At 37.5% G+C, this 15834-nt stretch overlaps 1 protein-coding gene across 2 annotated transcripts; it reads left to right on the plus strand.

The window, feature by feature from the left end:
• Positions 1 to 143: 143 nt before the first annotated feature.
• On the plus strand, positions 144 to 15066 carry LOC137400061 (large ribosomal subunit protein bL9m-like). Of its 2 annotated transcripts, none has more exons than XM_068086371.1 (7): positions 144 to 330; positions 1108 to 1190; positions 1356 to 1521; positions 4184 to 4341; positions 11120 to 11221; positions 11341 to 11436; positions 14582 to 15066. In XM_068086371.1, exons 2-7 carry the CDS (start codon positions 1128 to 1130, stop codon positions 14756 to 14758), a joined length of 762 nt encoding a protein of 253 aa, XP_067942472.1. In that variant the 5' UTR covers positions 144 to 330; positions 1108 to 1127; the 3' UTR covers positions 14759 to 15066. The 2 variants fall into 2 exon arrangements, with proteins under 2 accessions (XP_067942472.1, XP_067942473.1); XM_068086372.1 differs by having other exon boundaries at positions 144 to 306.
• The last annotated feature ends 768 nt before the right edge of the window (positions 15067 to 15834 follow it).

Here is a 15834-nt window from a genome sequence, read left to right on the forward strand (position 1 = left end):
GAACTAGAAATAAAAACACAATTTCAATAAAAAAAAATATTTACGCAACAAAAAAATTTTTAAATAATAACTTTTCAAATATTGGAAAAATAATATTTTGCGGAACCTATGTATCTATCACCGAGGTGCACGGCTTTTCGTAATCGAGTAGTGCTTCGAGTTTTGTTAGCGCACCGGCAGCTTCCACCTCTCCTGTACTGCCGTGATTTAATGGTCTCGTCACATACATTACAGTCGCGTGCTTAGCACATTGCTATATACAAGTATTGACAAAGGTTTGGGCACGGCAAAGGTGTATCCCGCTTGGTATGACCCTATATGAGGAATTAAGTGAGTGAAACTGATGTGATCCAGTATGAGTTGTTAGAGTATACTGCTGTGGAAGTCAGCGCTGACTATCATACCTGCCAACTCTTACGCATTGGGCGTGAGACTCACGCAATCACCCTAAAGAAAAAATGAAAATGCGTGAGATTTTTGCCCCAATTTTCACAATTTTATATATACTATCATTGATACATCAATGTATCTTCTTTCGTTACTTATTCTTACCCATCCCGTTATACACAGGTTTACATATCCTTATATAGGGCTACAGTGTTATGTTATAGTCTATTGGCTTTCAATTAAACATAGGATACAATACCCGCCAAAAATCAAACACCTATACTCCATATATAAGAACTAATGTATTCTATCAGTCCTTTTGGCCCCGTACACTAAGAGAGTTAAGATCCTGATAAGATGAGAAAAACACAATATAATTTTTAAAAAATCTTATTTTGAAACCACTTATTAGTGTAAACACACCGTGTTCCCACGCCCCTTACGCGCCTGCTGCGCGGTCTAAGTGGGAAAAATATAATAATAAAAATAATAATAATTATTTATAAAAGCTGGCTTGCATATTACTACGCTAATCCCAGGATAGCTTGATGCATGTGGCTATTAGAAATAGCTGAATTTAGCAAATCCATAACAATACCATGTATGACCCTACATGAAGAGTTGAGTAGATTTAAGAATGAACTTAAGAGTAGGCTGTATAGTGCTTCATCCGTTAATATCTAATATAATGTGTGTTGACCGTATTTACATATATTTCAGGTTAAAATTTTAATCGTAACATGGCGAGCAGGTCTCCAGGCGCACTTCTGATTTCTAGATTTCTACAGTTTCAGCCCAACAGAGTAGGTATCTATATTTGTACGTCTCAGCCCCATAGAATAGGCATCTCCTACCAAGTACACACTTTTGTCATCTACAAAAATATGACTGTTGATTCTAGTGCATAGTACATCAATTATTCCACAATGTATCTGTCATAAATACAAATATTTTGAATATATGTACAGACGAAGGTAATACTTCGGCGTGTTAACCCACTTCCCCTTCACCGTATGGATGCATCTGTCACGTCTAGAAAGATGAAGGAAAGAGACTACCTGTATAGCGTTGTGCAGAACAAGTATGTTACTCGGAGACCCGAAATAGAATGCATTCTAACGACGCATGTTGACAGTAAGTATGGAACCATTCTAAAAATGTTTATTTCCTGTATTTAGTGACACATTTTGGAGTTGTATGTTTTATCAATCAAACCGGCGAACAGTAAAAATTGAAATTAATTTTAAAGATTCTTTGACCTTGGCTATTAATTACAGTATTAGTAGATGCGTATTTGATAAATGGTAAGGTTAGGAGCAAAGCTATGGCGTTTTCATAAAAATATTATTGACTTGAAGCAAACATAAGTAGACAGTCCAACAATTGTACCATACAAACGTAAAAAGAATAAAAGTTATTGTAAGAGAGATAGAAATTATTAGTAGGTTTTTATACTGTAAATAAATAACATACAGTTTAGTCGTAATACTATAACTGTCCAGTTTATTGGTATAGGCATGGTGTGCCTGTAAGGAACTATCGCTTTGTTGTTGTAACTAAGCCGGAGGCAATATATTTAATGCTGTTTGCTCTGTTTCAACTGTAACTGCCTTTTTAGTTGGTAAGACTATATTTACATCGCCTAAATCTTTAATGATTTCCTCTCATGTTCAGTTGTAAAAGTCGACCTCAGATAACATCACAGAATTATTGACGAGTTGATATTTCTATCTCCATTTCTTATATTACGGGGGTCGTTTGAGTTTTCATTCATTTGCTATATGCGCACCGATTGAGTTTTGACAAACATCAAGTGACAACAGAATACCTGGTGACATAAAATCATCAGGTGGCGGTGAAACACTAAGTGGTACAAACAATACACTAAAATAACCAGTATTACTGTACGACCAGACTAAATCATCTCACTAGGTGATAACCTGTCATTGGAAAATCAAATGACACTCACAGACCTGGTCATCTTGAGATATGAGTTGACCTTTATACACTAGGTGAGCTTAAGGTAACCTAGGTGCCAACTACCACCCATTAACCTATTTTTAATATTTGACTGCTGTTAATAAGCAGTGGTAATACTTTGTAGTAATCTTTAAAAATAGCAGCAAACGTAAGGCCAGGCAACTCCTGTAACAGCAGATTGTTTGACCTGTACTTGAACTCAATATATATTACTTAGGCTACGAGCGGGCATGTCAGATTTATTTATTTACATATATAAATTTTGCTTATCAAAAATACATACTGGAGCTCTGCAAGAAAAAGAATGATTGGAGTACTTTTACAACTGTACTGACAGCCATTATCATCAGTTTGTACTGTTTGCTGTAATATCTGGAGTTGTGTTACCATACCTTCAGAAGGTGCTTACAAGTTTAAATTGCTTTCGATTCTTATAACAAGAAACAATCGATCATTGGGCCAATTCTACTCCTGATTATAATTTTTGTTACGCTTTCGGTAGAGCGAATTTTCCTATACAAACATATAAATCAAAGACGTTTACTCATAGCCCAAGTGAAGTGTGATGAGTTTAAATGTTGACTTGCAACAAAATTCACATTACAGTTATTTGATATGAAAAGATTCACCATGTCTTACTCTGTTGTAGGTGCAAAATATGTGGGAATGTGATTACAAGCTCTTAAAAGCTCAAAAACGAACAGTTAATCGCAGCCACATGAGACCGCCGTAGTTTGGATTCGCTTTCCAAAACGGCTCAAATGTGACGTAGTTGTGGGAGATGGTTTCTGTTTACACTTTCATGCAACCTTATTCGTCGAAATATTTTCACAAATATACTTTTCGCATTCAATAAAACCATGTCTATTGTTCTTACGCGTCTATTTTATGGTCATTGTAATGCTGTCACTTTTAGCGGTGATATCTTATAACTTACCATGAAAATTCATTTACTTTTTTAACCTTACCTCGAAGGAGTACATATCATTGTCTGATAATCATGACGAGATTGTTGGTCACTTGTGATAATCGAAAAGTGCTGCAAAAATTATTTGCGAAGTATTGGGTCACATGATCAGATTACGACTTGCCGATTAGACCAAATCGAAACAAAACTGTAAAGTAGCGAGCATCTATATTTGATACGGGGTCTTCGGTAAAACCCGAAGTGTTTGTCATAAACTAGTGTTATGATAAGTTTTATATTGAGCTTTTTATTGGCCTTTCTATTCACGTGAGAACATCACAAGAGAATAAATAAATTTCATGACTACGTCAGAGAAATAAAGAGATTCCAATCTACGGCGGCTTTTCGTTTTTGAGCTTTTAAAAGCTTGTAATCACATTTCCACATATTTGGCACCCACAACACAACAGAGTAAGACATGGTGAATCTTTTGATACCAAATAACTGTAATGTGAATTTTGTTGCATGTCAACTTTTAATGACAGGCAAATAATTTTCTCTTTCAGGAGTTGTCTAACTCTCATTGCTATTTTTAGAAATTTCTACAGCTTTTAAAGTTTTATGGAAATTTCCATTCACGCAAAGCATTACAACTGGTTAATAAGCCATCATGCAGGCAATAACTTACATGTAGTTGCTTGCAGTGATGAGAGTGTCTCAGCTTTTTTCTCCCCCAAGTCTTACCATTTAATACTAGCACGCTTGACAGCATGCACTGTGAGAGATTGTAATGAGTAATCAGTATGCGTGGCATCAGACAGACAGACACTGCTCCCATTATAGTGGGAGTTGCTTGTGAACAGTCAGCTCACTAAAATTGAAAATCTTTGCTTGTTTGTTTGACTTCAGATCTTGGAGCAAGAGGACAGGTTGTGATGGTAGACAGGATGCTCTTTCGCCAGTACCTTTACCCGACAGGTGCCGCTCTTTATGCCTCACCCCAAAATCTTGCTGAGTTGAAAAATCTCACTGAGGGGACTATCATGAAGACACCTCACGCCCTGCAGGTTATTGCATCTTCTGCTAACCTTTCAATTTTAGTCCTTGATTAATTGATTAACTAATCCTTGAGTAATGTCCTGCGATCTACTGTTATAATATTGGAGTTATCTTATTAACTCCGCTTTGTAATTATGATGATTAGGTTTTTACTCCTCAAAAAACAGGATTTCATTGGCAGCTGTTCATCTATAGAGACGACGAGCATTCTCTCATTAGGAAACTGGATTTCATCATTGTTCATATATAGAAATGATTAGTTCGTCTCTCTTCAAAAAACAGGAATTTCCCATCTAGTATTGCACCATTATTACAAGCTGTATTTGCTTTTCCTCCATGAAGGCTCTAGTCAATTATGACCTTATTGTGGTATTAATCTCGGTTGTGCTAACTTGCATTCTTTACAATTGTAATTTATGAGTTGCAGTCTACACACCCTTGTGAACCTATTTTAACATTTTCGGCCTAAAACTGCACTTTCGTCAAAAGTGTGCAATCTGCAAAAGGGTCAACACATCTTATGGTTTGAAATTACTCTTGTTGATGCCTAAGGCACTGCCTTCTATATTAAAGAAGGATATTTCCTTTATTTTTGCTATTGCATTCTGGACATTCCGCTTACATTCCTTTTCTGTGCTTTCTTTTCTTGAGTATCGTATTATTTGCAGCGATTTGTTTGTCTCTCTAAATGTGGTATGTTACCTTTCATGGCTACCTATTTATTCAAAATAACGATTAGTTCAACAGAAGTTCAACATTTGTTCGATATAGCGATTAGTTCAACATAGTGATTAGTTCAACATGGTGATTAGTTCAACATGGTGATTAGTTTGACAAAGTGATTGGTTCGACATAGTGATTTGTTCGATATAGTGATTAGTTCAACATAGTGATTAGTTTGACAAAGTGATTGGTTCGACATAGTGATTTGTTCGATATAGTTATTAGTTCAACATAGTGATTTGTTCGACAGAGTGATTAGTTCGACAGAGTGATTAGTTCGACAGAGTGATTAGTTTGACAGAGTGATTAGTTGGACAGAATGATTAGTTCGACAGAGTGATTAGTTCGACAGAGTGATTAGTTCGACAGAGTGATTAGTTCAACATAGTGATTAGTTCAACAGAGTGACTAGCTCAATATAGTGATTTCTTCAACAGTGTGATTAGTTCAACACAGTGATTAGTTCAACATAGTGATTAGTTCAATATAATGATTAGCTCAACATAGTGATTAGTTCAACAGAGTGACTAGTTCAGCATAGTGATTTGTTCAACAGAGTTAATAGATGAAGCTCGCATAAAGTTGTGAAGCATTTAAAGTCATGAAAGCATTGGGAAAATGATCATTTTTTATAAAGATCCAAACACACTAGGCGATTTTATTGCGTGCGTCATGAGGGTGGAGATATAGCTGGCGTGTGCCTAAACACACTTGAGCAATTCACCAGCAAACGATATAGTGGGCACGCTCACATACTGCCAATAAAATTCTGTATCATTAGCTTTTTCGCAGTTGTTAATAAATTTGGTCAATCAATATGGCGCTGTCTAGGCAACGACGCGGCTCACTTTCACAGATTGTACACTACAAGAAGACATAAGAAAAAATGATTCTTGTATTTTAACAGTAATATTTTATGATTTTTATATATAGTTTATGATGGGACATTACAATGGACATTCAATTATTGCAAACAAGTATTACATTGTGAATGAAATTGACTATGTCATTATAGTATTATACATGGCTGGTTATTTATGGAATAATTACATATTACTTTGACTTTCTTAATGTATAATTCTAGGATAATACTTTTGCTAGAACAGCTCTCTATACATATACTTTGGATGTCTTTTACCAATTCATTGTAAACTCAATACTGGAAAAAGAACATTACAGTGAGAACACAACATATAATTGGCGACAAGGACACTCTTCAGCTGGACATTCTATACTTCAACTCTACTCTAGATTTTCCTTACAATGTCTACTCAAACTGATTCAACTCCTGATTCAACAGATGGCTCTTCAAAGGGAACAAATTGAGCAGCAGATGGAACAGCAGAGACAGCAGCAGGGAGAGCAGTTGGAGCAGCAAAGAGAACAAATGGAGCAGTAGAAGGAGCCGATGGAACAGCAGAAAGAAGAAAATTCATAGGAGCCAATTCTATTACTGAAGACAGAGTTCTACAGATATTTCTAACCAATCAATCAAAAGTTATTTACAAACAATTAACTGATTGGTCAGATCAACAAACTCCCAAGAAAGAATTCAAACTGACAATGGATGATATTGAGGACTACATGATGTCTCAATATAACTCTAGAACTTTCATCGTTAGAGAAAGATATCATTACTGGAGCAATATGAAAAGAAATCCAGGAGAGACAATTCAAGAGTGAGCAGCAAGAATAAGACATGATGCTACAACTTGTGACTTTGCAAGTATTGCCGTTGCACAAGATGAAGCTTTAAGTACAAGATTCATCTGCTCAGTCGGGAATGAAGCAATACTTAAAGCACTATTCAAATTGAAAGATGAAGACCTTACTTTTGCCAGAGCTATCGAAATTGCTATGGAAATGGAGAAAGCAGCAAAAGTGGCAAAGGAAGCAGTTTATGGTGCAGCAAATCCTGTCAAGGTGGTAAACAAGAGGACAACAACTTCGAAACCGTCACCATCTGCAGATCAACAGAAATGCTACCAGTGTGGAAAATCTAACCACAAATCTACCGAATGCAGATATAAGAAATCCACCTGCAATTACTGTATACAGTGAAACTCGGATAACTCAAACTTCAAGGGAGCGAGCAAAAGTGTCTGAATTATCAGAGCGTTCAAGTTATCAGAGCACTGTCACAAGTCCATGTATTTACTTATTTATTAGTAGATACATGTACATATACAATCTATAATATAAATCAAAAGCACAAATGGCTTGTTTCAAATTAAATGCTTCTAATGTAAAGTTTAAAACGTTTTTATCAAAAAGTATAAAGATTTTTCTATCACTTGAGATTGGTTCGTTGTTTGAGGAGATGTTATTGCCAGGACGTTTTTTAGATTGACATTGGCAAAACTTGATCGTTGTTGAAATGCTCAAAAGAAAAGACATCAGTACATATACAAACTATAATATAAAGCAAAAGCACAAATGGCTTGTTTCAAATTAAATGCTTCTAATGTAAAGTTTAAAACGTTTTTATCAAAAAGTATAGAGGTTTTTCTATCACTTGAGATTGATTCGTTGTTTGAGGTAATATTATTGCCAGGACGTTTTTTAGATTGACATTGGCAAAACTTGATCGTTGTTGAAATGCTCAAAAGAAAAGACATCTTTTTCTTTTGAGCGTTTTACCCACGATCAATTTTGCCGATTTTTCTTGAAGTTTATGCAAAGATTACCTCACTTTACCTCGCTTCCGAAAGGCGATCGCTACGCGGATGTTTGGTATAAATCAAATTTCACCAAACCTTTAGAAAAGTCGTTGACAAAAATATTTTGCCGATGGTGGTAATAACGACGCTTATGAATTACGAAAAGTTGAGGTTTACCTCTATGGCTTGGAATAAAGTGATTTTCTAAAGCGATAGCAACTGTTTCGGTAGCCGTTAGGCAAAAAACAGTTTGAATTAACAGTGTTGAGTTCGAGTTATATAGAGCCATTTATCATTACGCGGGAACGGACCAAGCAAATCCATTCGAGTTAACCATGGGTTCGATATATCCGAGGGTGAGTTATCCATGTTTCACTGTACTTACAGGACATCTAGAAGTCGTCTGCCGTAAAAAGCAGAAAGGTGTTAAGCCCCTGAACTTGGTGATGGCCGTCAAAACCGGCAACACTAATCCACAGCTACATGTCAACCTTGATTTACAAGGTCACACAATGACCTTGGAAGTGGACACTGGAGCGGGAGACAACTTCATATCCCTGGACAACTGGAGGAAAATGGAGAGCCCTACATTCAAAACTTCAGAAGTTCATTATGAGTCCGCAACAAAAGACAAGATTGACATACTCGGAGTCTGTTTCGTCAAAACAAAGCTAGATTCACATCAACATGAGAACCAATTACATTTTGTCGTAAGCTAAATACCAAGTCTCAACCTTCTAGGAAGAAAAGGTATTCGACAACTTGGAATCTCAGTTGATGGATTAATCAACCAATGTCAATCGCAGGAGATTAAGCACTTAGCTCAAAGCAAACAGATGCAGGAAAACCGATCAACTAAAACAGTTCAATCATTACACAGTTGGAACACCATGCTATGCTTTATACTGTGGACCCAAAAGAGATAAACAGCCTAAATGGGTGGAAGCTGTTGTTATCAAAGTATTTGGCAGCAGAACAGTCAATGTTAGAGCACTACCCAGAGGACCAACCTGGAAGAGACATCTGGAACAGCTTTGTCCTAGACATGCTTCACCAGAAGATGCCGAACCACCTGCCGAAATACCAACCACTCCAAGCAGTCTTCCACAATCACAACCATTATCTGCAGATACGGTATCAAAACCGAAAAGACGAAATCCAAGATTACCTGAATGGCAATGAATACAACAGGGACAATCCCAGATGCTCAAAGAGACAATCTAATCGCTGAAGTCACCCATACAACTTCAAGCTAGAAGGGAGGTGTTGGGACATTACAATGGACAATCGATGCATTACATTGTGAATGAAATTGACTATGTCATTATAGTATTATACATAGCTGGTTATTTATGGAATAATTACAAATTATTTTTACTTGCTTAATGTATAATTCAAGGATAATACTTTTGCTGTAACGGCTCTCTATACATATATACTTGGGATGTCTTTTACCAATTCATTGTAAACTTAGTACTGGAATAAAGAACATTACAATGAGAACATAACAGTTTACTTTATAGTAGTTGTTTATATTTAATATATTAAATATTTACCATTCTCAAGATGGTCAATCTGCGCAACGATTGACTACAAATGTTGGTTTTCAACTGTTTTTTTGGTAATTTTTCTTTCTTCTGTTGTACAGGACTGAGAGTGCTGTTATTAAATTTATGAACAATTCAGGGTTCATTTTAAAGTTTCAATCGTAAAAAAAATAGCAAAATGTTGCTGCTGTACACTGGTGAACATCGATATGAAATAATTACCCGGCATAAAATTGTATTATGGGAAAAATCAACCAATCAAAATGCATCTCGTTAGCGATAAAGTTGTGATGGAGAATGTCTAGCGTTATCGCTCTAGCGCAGGTTATTGCCACGCCGCGCGATATCGTGCTAAATATCGCCTAGTGTGTTTTCACCTTCACTCTCACAAATATCCTCTGGTTGAAACTAATGGCTATTGCTTTAGTAAGATTGTTTTTATATAAACCAACCAATCATTTGGAGAATTCAGTATACGATGGGTATATAAACAGTTCCTGCTGAACTACAGCAATTGGTGTGCTTCTGCCACCAGGTGTATAAAAACCAGCATATAATAAAGGGTCATAGTAGTGAGAGTGTCATAGTAGTGAGCGTGTCATAGTAGTGAGCGTGTCATAGTAGTGAGCGTGTCATAGTAGTGAGCGTGTCATAGCAGTGAGCGTGTCATAGTAGTGAGCGTGTCATAGTAGTGAGCGCGTCATAGTAGTGAGCGCGTCATAGTAGTGAGCGCGTCATAGTAGTGAGCGCGTCATAGTAGTGAGCGCGTCATAGTAGTGAGCGCGTCATAGTAGTGAACGCGTCATAGTAGTGAGCGCGTCATAGTAGTGAGCGCGTCATAGTAGTGAGCGCGTCATAGTAGTGAGCGCGTCATAGTAGTGAGCGCGTCATAGTAGTGAGCGCGTCATAGTAGTGAGCGCGTCATAGTAGTGAGCGCGTCATAGTAGTGAGCGCGTCATAGTAGTGAGCGCGTCATAGTAGTGAGCGCGTCATAGTAGTGGGCGCGTCATAGTAGTGGGCGCGTCATAGCAGTGGGCGCGTCGTAGTAGTGGGCGCGTCGTAGTAGTGGGAGCGTCGTAGTAGTGGGCGTGTCGTAGTAGTGGGCGTGTCGTAGTAGTGGGCGTGTCGTAGTAGTGGGCGTGTCGTAGTAGTGGGCGTGTCGTAGTAGTGGGAGTGTCGTAGTAGTGAGAGTGTGATAGTAGTGAGAGTGTGATAGTAGTGAGAGTATCATAGTAGTGAGAGTGTGATAGTAGTGGGAGTATCATAGTAGTGGGAGTATCATAGTAGTGGGAGTATCATAGTAGTGGGAGTATCATAGTAGTGAGAGTATCTTAGTAGTGAGAGTATCATAGTAGTGAGAGTATTATAGTAGTGAGAGTGTTATAGTAGTGAGAGTGTGATAGTAGTGAGAGTGTGATAGTAGTGAGAGTATCATAGTAGTGAGAGTATCATAGTAGTGAGAGTATCATAGTAGTGAGAGTGTGATAGTAGTGGGAGTATCATAGTAGTGGGAGTATCATAGTAGTCGGAGTGTCATAGTAGTGGGAGTATCATAGTAGTGGGAGTATCATAGTAGTGTGAGTATCTTAGTAGTGGGAGTATCGTAGTAGTGGGAGTATCTTAGTAGTGAAAGTATCATAGTAGTGGGAGTATCATAGTAGTGGGAGTATCATAGTAGTGAGAGTGTGATAGTATCTAGATAATAGTTGGTCTGTTCTCCAGATACTCCTATTGTGTGCAGCTGTTATGATTTATTCCATAGATCTATCTGCCTCATTGCTGGCAGCTGTTTCCTTTACTGCTAATGTGTGGAGTCAGTTGGATTTATTCCATAGATGTATTGACTTATTCTGTAGATGTACCGGCTGCTCTGTGGTATGAACCTGCCAATAAAAATGAACCATTTTAAACCATGGACTCTAAGCAAAGGGCATGTGATGGCAGCCTTCAGGCACCAGGTACTTTATCACAAACTACTCCACTTCCCACAGACCCACAATGAAGGAGACAATTTTCCAACAGATTAATGTTTCAGGGTTTCATAGCACTTTTACATTGAAACTCTGGTTGTTAACAGGGAATAATTATAGACAGTCAGGAGAGCATAACACTTCCTCAAGAACCGATCACGAATGAGCACAACGAACAAGTGCCTTTTGAAGTAAAAGTCACTGTGAGTATTTCTAAAGCATTTCTACAGGTTCCTCCGTTATAGTTTTAATATGAATGACTTGTTGAAGGTGTGCTAGTTAGTTGTGTGCTAGGTGTTGTCTCCCTCGTTAAATGTTTTTGTATTGGCACAGTTTACCTTGCCAAGTAAGTTTACTTCGACTTACAGTTGACTGCAACCGCAGTTTCCACAGTTGACTGCAACCAGTCGTACAGTTTACTGGCTACAACCAGTTATACACTTTACTGACTACAACCAGTTATACAGTTTATTGACTACAACCAGTCTACAGTTTATTGACTACAACCAGTCGTACAGTTTATTGACTACAATCAATTATACAGTTTACTGACTACAACCGGTTATACAGTTTATTGACTACAACCAGTTATACAGTTTATTGACTACAACCAGTCGTACAGTTTACTGACGACAACCAGTTATACAGTTTATTGACTACAACCAGTCGTACAGTTTATTGACTACAACCAGTTATACAGTTTATTGACTACAACCAGTCGTACAGTTTACTGACTACAACCAGTTATACAGTTTATTGACTACAACCAGTCGTACAGTTTATTGACTACAACCAGTTATACAGTTTATTGACTACAACCAGTCGTACAGTTTACTGACTACAACCAGTTATACAGTTTATTGACTACAACCAGTCGTTCAGTTTATTGACTACAACCAGTCGTAGTTTACTGACTACAACCAGTTGTACAGTTTATTGACTACAACCAGTTATACAGTTTATTGACTACAACCAGTCGTACAGTTTACTGACTACAACCAGTTATACAGTTTATTGACTACAACCAGTCGTTCAGTTTATGGACTACAACCAGTCGTAGTTTACTGACTACAACCAGTTATACAGTTTATTGACTACAACCAGTCGTACAGTTTATTGACTACAACCAGTTATACAGTTTATTGACTACAACCAGTCGTACAGTTTACTGACTACAATCAATTATACAGTTTACTGACTACAACCGGTTATACAGTTTATTGACTACAACCAGTTATACAGTTTATTGACTACAACCAGTCGTACAGTTTACTGACTACAACCAGTTATACAGTTTATTGACTACAACCAGTCGTACAGTTTATTGACTACAACCAGTTATACAGTTTATTGACTACAACCAGTCGTACAGTTTACTGACTACAACCAGTTATACAGTTTATTGACTACAACCAGTCGTTCAGTTTATTGACTACAACCAGTCGTAGTTTACTGACTACAACCAGTTGTACAGTTTATTGACTACAACCGGTTATACAGTTTAGTGACTACAACCGGTCATTCAGTTTATTGACTACAACCGGTCGTACAGTTTATTGACTACAACCAGTTATACAGTTTATTGACTACAACCAGTCGTACAGTTTACTGACTACAACCAGTCTTGCAGCCAGATGGTTTTTGTTAGCCTAAAGTACATCTTAACAATGCGGATGTCTACCCATTGTTAATGCTGCCTATGCAATCTATAAACCCATGTACCTGTATATATGAATTGCAGTGTTTGTCTTTTTGTTAAACCCTGTGTCCAGTTATAGCAACTAAAATTGAGCAATGAATAATCTGCACGGCACTGGATTTGATCATGAGACCTCCAGATCAAGAGGTGCCGAACTTAACCATAAAGCTACACGGTATACGGTGGATTCAAAGGTGTTGCATTGGTTAAGATACTCACGCTTGAAGCGCTTGCTTGTGGTTAATCACTAGCACTGTTCACCGCTACGCGTAACGATTGTTAAGCTGGCCCAAAACGCGAGTATTGTTTTAATAAAGATTTTAGTAAAAACCTAGTGTTGCAGGTAAGTTACTGTAATTCATCAAATAATTATTCTATTACCAGTGCAACACCGGGCATTCGGTTGGTACAAGTCTGTAGTATTATATTACCAGTGCAACACCTGGCATTCGGTTGGTACAAGTCTGTAGTATTATATTACCAGTGCAACACCTGGCATTCGGTTGGTACAAGTGTGTAGTATTATAATACCACACCGTGCAAATCCGGGAATTCAGAAATTGGTACAAGTGTGTAGTATTCTATTACCAGTGCAACGCCGGGCATTCGGTTGGTACAAGTGTGTAGTATTCTATTACCAGTGCAACGCCGGGCATTCGGTTGGTACAAGTGTGTAGTATTATATTACCAGTGCAACGCTGGGCATTTGGTTGGTACAAGTCTGTAGTATTCTATTACCAGTGCAACGCTGGGCATTTGGTTGGTACAAGTCTGTAGTATTCTATTACCAGTGCAACGCTGGGCATTTGGTTGGTACAAATGTGTAGTATTCTATTACCAGTGCAACGCCGGGCATTCGGTTGGTACAAGTCTGTAGTATTCTATTACCAGTGCAACTCTGGGCATTTGGTTGGTACAAGTCTGTAGTATTCTATTACCAGTGCAACGCTGGGCATTCGGTTGGTACAAGTGTGTAGACTATAGAGTGTAACATTAAAAAATGGGCTCTTTTCATATTTTTAATGCAACTGACCATGCAATATTTTGTATGCGCTGTTGTAATATTTACGCAATTTTGTTGAAGAAAAAAACCAAAAATTTTAGTAAAATGAGACTTTGCTGACCTTTGAACTGTAGCCGTGTAAAGTTGCTCATGTTGATTAGCGATGACAGAAATAGACTTGCGGTCATATTCCAAGCGATGACAGAAATAGACTTGCGGTCGTATTCCAATGATTAAGTAGAAGGACAATACACTGATAATTATATTAGTGGTAAAGTCTGCTTTCATAGCCAATATAAGACTACATGGTTGAAGAAAGTTCAACAGAATCTCTGGACAAACGACAGTGTAACAGAATACATTGCACATAATATTAAGTCTTGTTAATTATCTGTTTAGACAGTCAGCTGTGTAACAATGACAATAATATGCTGCTTGTCATCGACCTGCGCTTATGCTCATTGGCAAACTTACATGTACTTAGCTATTATAAAATGCTTTACAAAGAAGTTACTCTTGCTACCAGTATAGTCTCTTGTCCTTTGATGGCTAAGTACCACTCATCTGTGTCCAGTATTTAGTTAGAGTCATAGACTTTGTGTTAAGTGCAAGTGACAGAGGATGTACTGAATAGGTTTCTGCATAGGTGAATGGACTGGATGTGGCAACTGTGACTTGCTACAAGCAACCTTACACAACTAACCCTGACAGGGAAGGAGAGTTGCCAGCCTCGCTCTCTCTCCCTCTGCATAGACCTAAGGAAGAGGTTGCTGAGGAACTGAAGGCTGAGGGGTTGTATTACGGCACAACTGACACGGTCTAGTGGCTCATGTAGTTGTGTCAAGTGGCCGGGTTAACAATAGCTCTGTCTCCAGCTATTTTTAGTACTATAAGTTGGCGAGCTTTCAATTGAAAGATGTAAACAATATGGCTTGTGCTTTTACATACATGTATATACATAAAGGGCAAGTCATTGAGTTGAATAAGTACTTGCTGTATGTTACTTTCCTTTCAAATGTCTCTCCTACGTTTTGGAATAATTTTGAGCTCGTGACTAACTCACATGATTCTGTTTACTTGCTAGAGCATGTTTTCTCGCTTGCGGAAAAAATCCAACTAAATGTGATAGAAGTTTTGTTTCAGCTTCCTCCAGTGGCAACGAGAACCAAAGAAATTCATATCTAGAGAGCTAATTTGGAATGCGAATTTCTGTGAGAAATATTCACTAGGTTGACTTACTAAATGGGTGAGCCTGCCGTTGTCTGCTGTCTTGAAAGGCAAGATACTCTGTAGAAATTCAAGAGATATATAGAAGGCAGCACATCTTCATAAGTTATGTTGCATTTCCATGAAAGGTCTCAGTTTAGCTCTAAATGCATTGACTTCAGCTTGCTCATCAATTTGTAATATACTGTAGTTACATAGTTAACAAGTCAAGAAGCCTCTAAAATATGGTATAAGTACAGAAGACTGTGTCTATAGTCTATACTCAGAGAGTACAAGTATACAATAGTGTGTCTATACTCAGAGAATACAAGTATACAATAATGTGTCTATACTCAGAGAGTACAAGTATACAATAATGTGTCTATACTCAGAGAGTACAAGTATACAATAATGTGTCTATACTCAGAGAGTACAAGTATACAATAGTGTGTCTATACTCAGAGAGTACAAGTATACAATAATGTGTCTATACTCAGAGAGTACAAGTATACAATAGTGTGTCTATACTCAGAGAATACAAGTATACAATAATGTGTCTATACTCAGAGAGTACAAGTATACAATAGTGTGTCTATACTCAGAGAGTACAAGTATACAATAATGTGTCTATACTCAGAGAGTACAAGTATACAATAGTGTGTCTATACTCAGAGAGTACAAGTATACAATAAT

The sequence above is a fragment of the Watersipora subatra genome, chromosome 7, assembly GCF_963576615.1.
Source record: "Watersipora subatra chromosome 7, tzWatSuba1.1, whole genome shotgun sequence".
Lineage (NCBI taxonomy): Eukaryota > Metazoa > Bryozoa > Gymnolaemata > Cheilostomatida > Watersiporidae > Watersipora > Watersipora subatra.

Coding starts and splice junctions, on each gene's coding strand:
- LOC137400061 (XM_068086371.1), top strand. CDS start 1,128: ATGGCGAGCAGGTCTCCAGGCGCACTTCTGATTTCTAGATTTCTACAG. Junction 4,342..11,119: donor AGACACCTCACGCCCTGCAG/GTTATTGCATCT, acceptor CTTATTCTGTAG/ATGTACCGGCTGCTCTGTGG. Junction 11,437..14,581: donor CTTTTGAAGTAAAAGTCACT/GTGAGTATTTCT, acceptor GTTTCTGCATAG/GTGAATGGACTGGATGTGGC.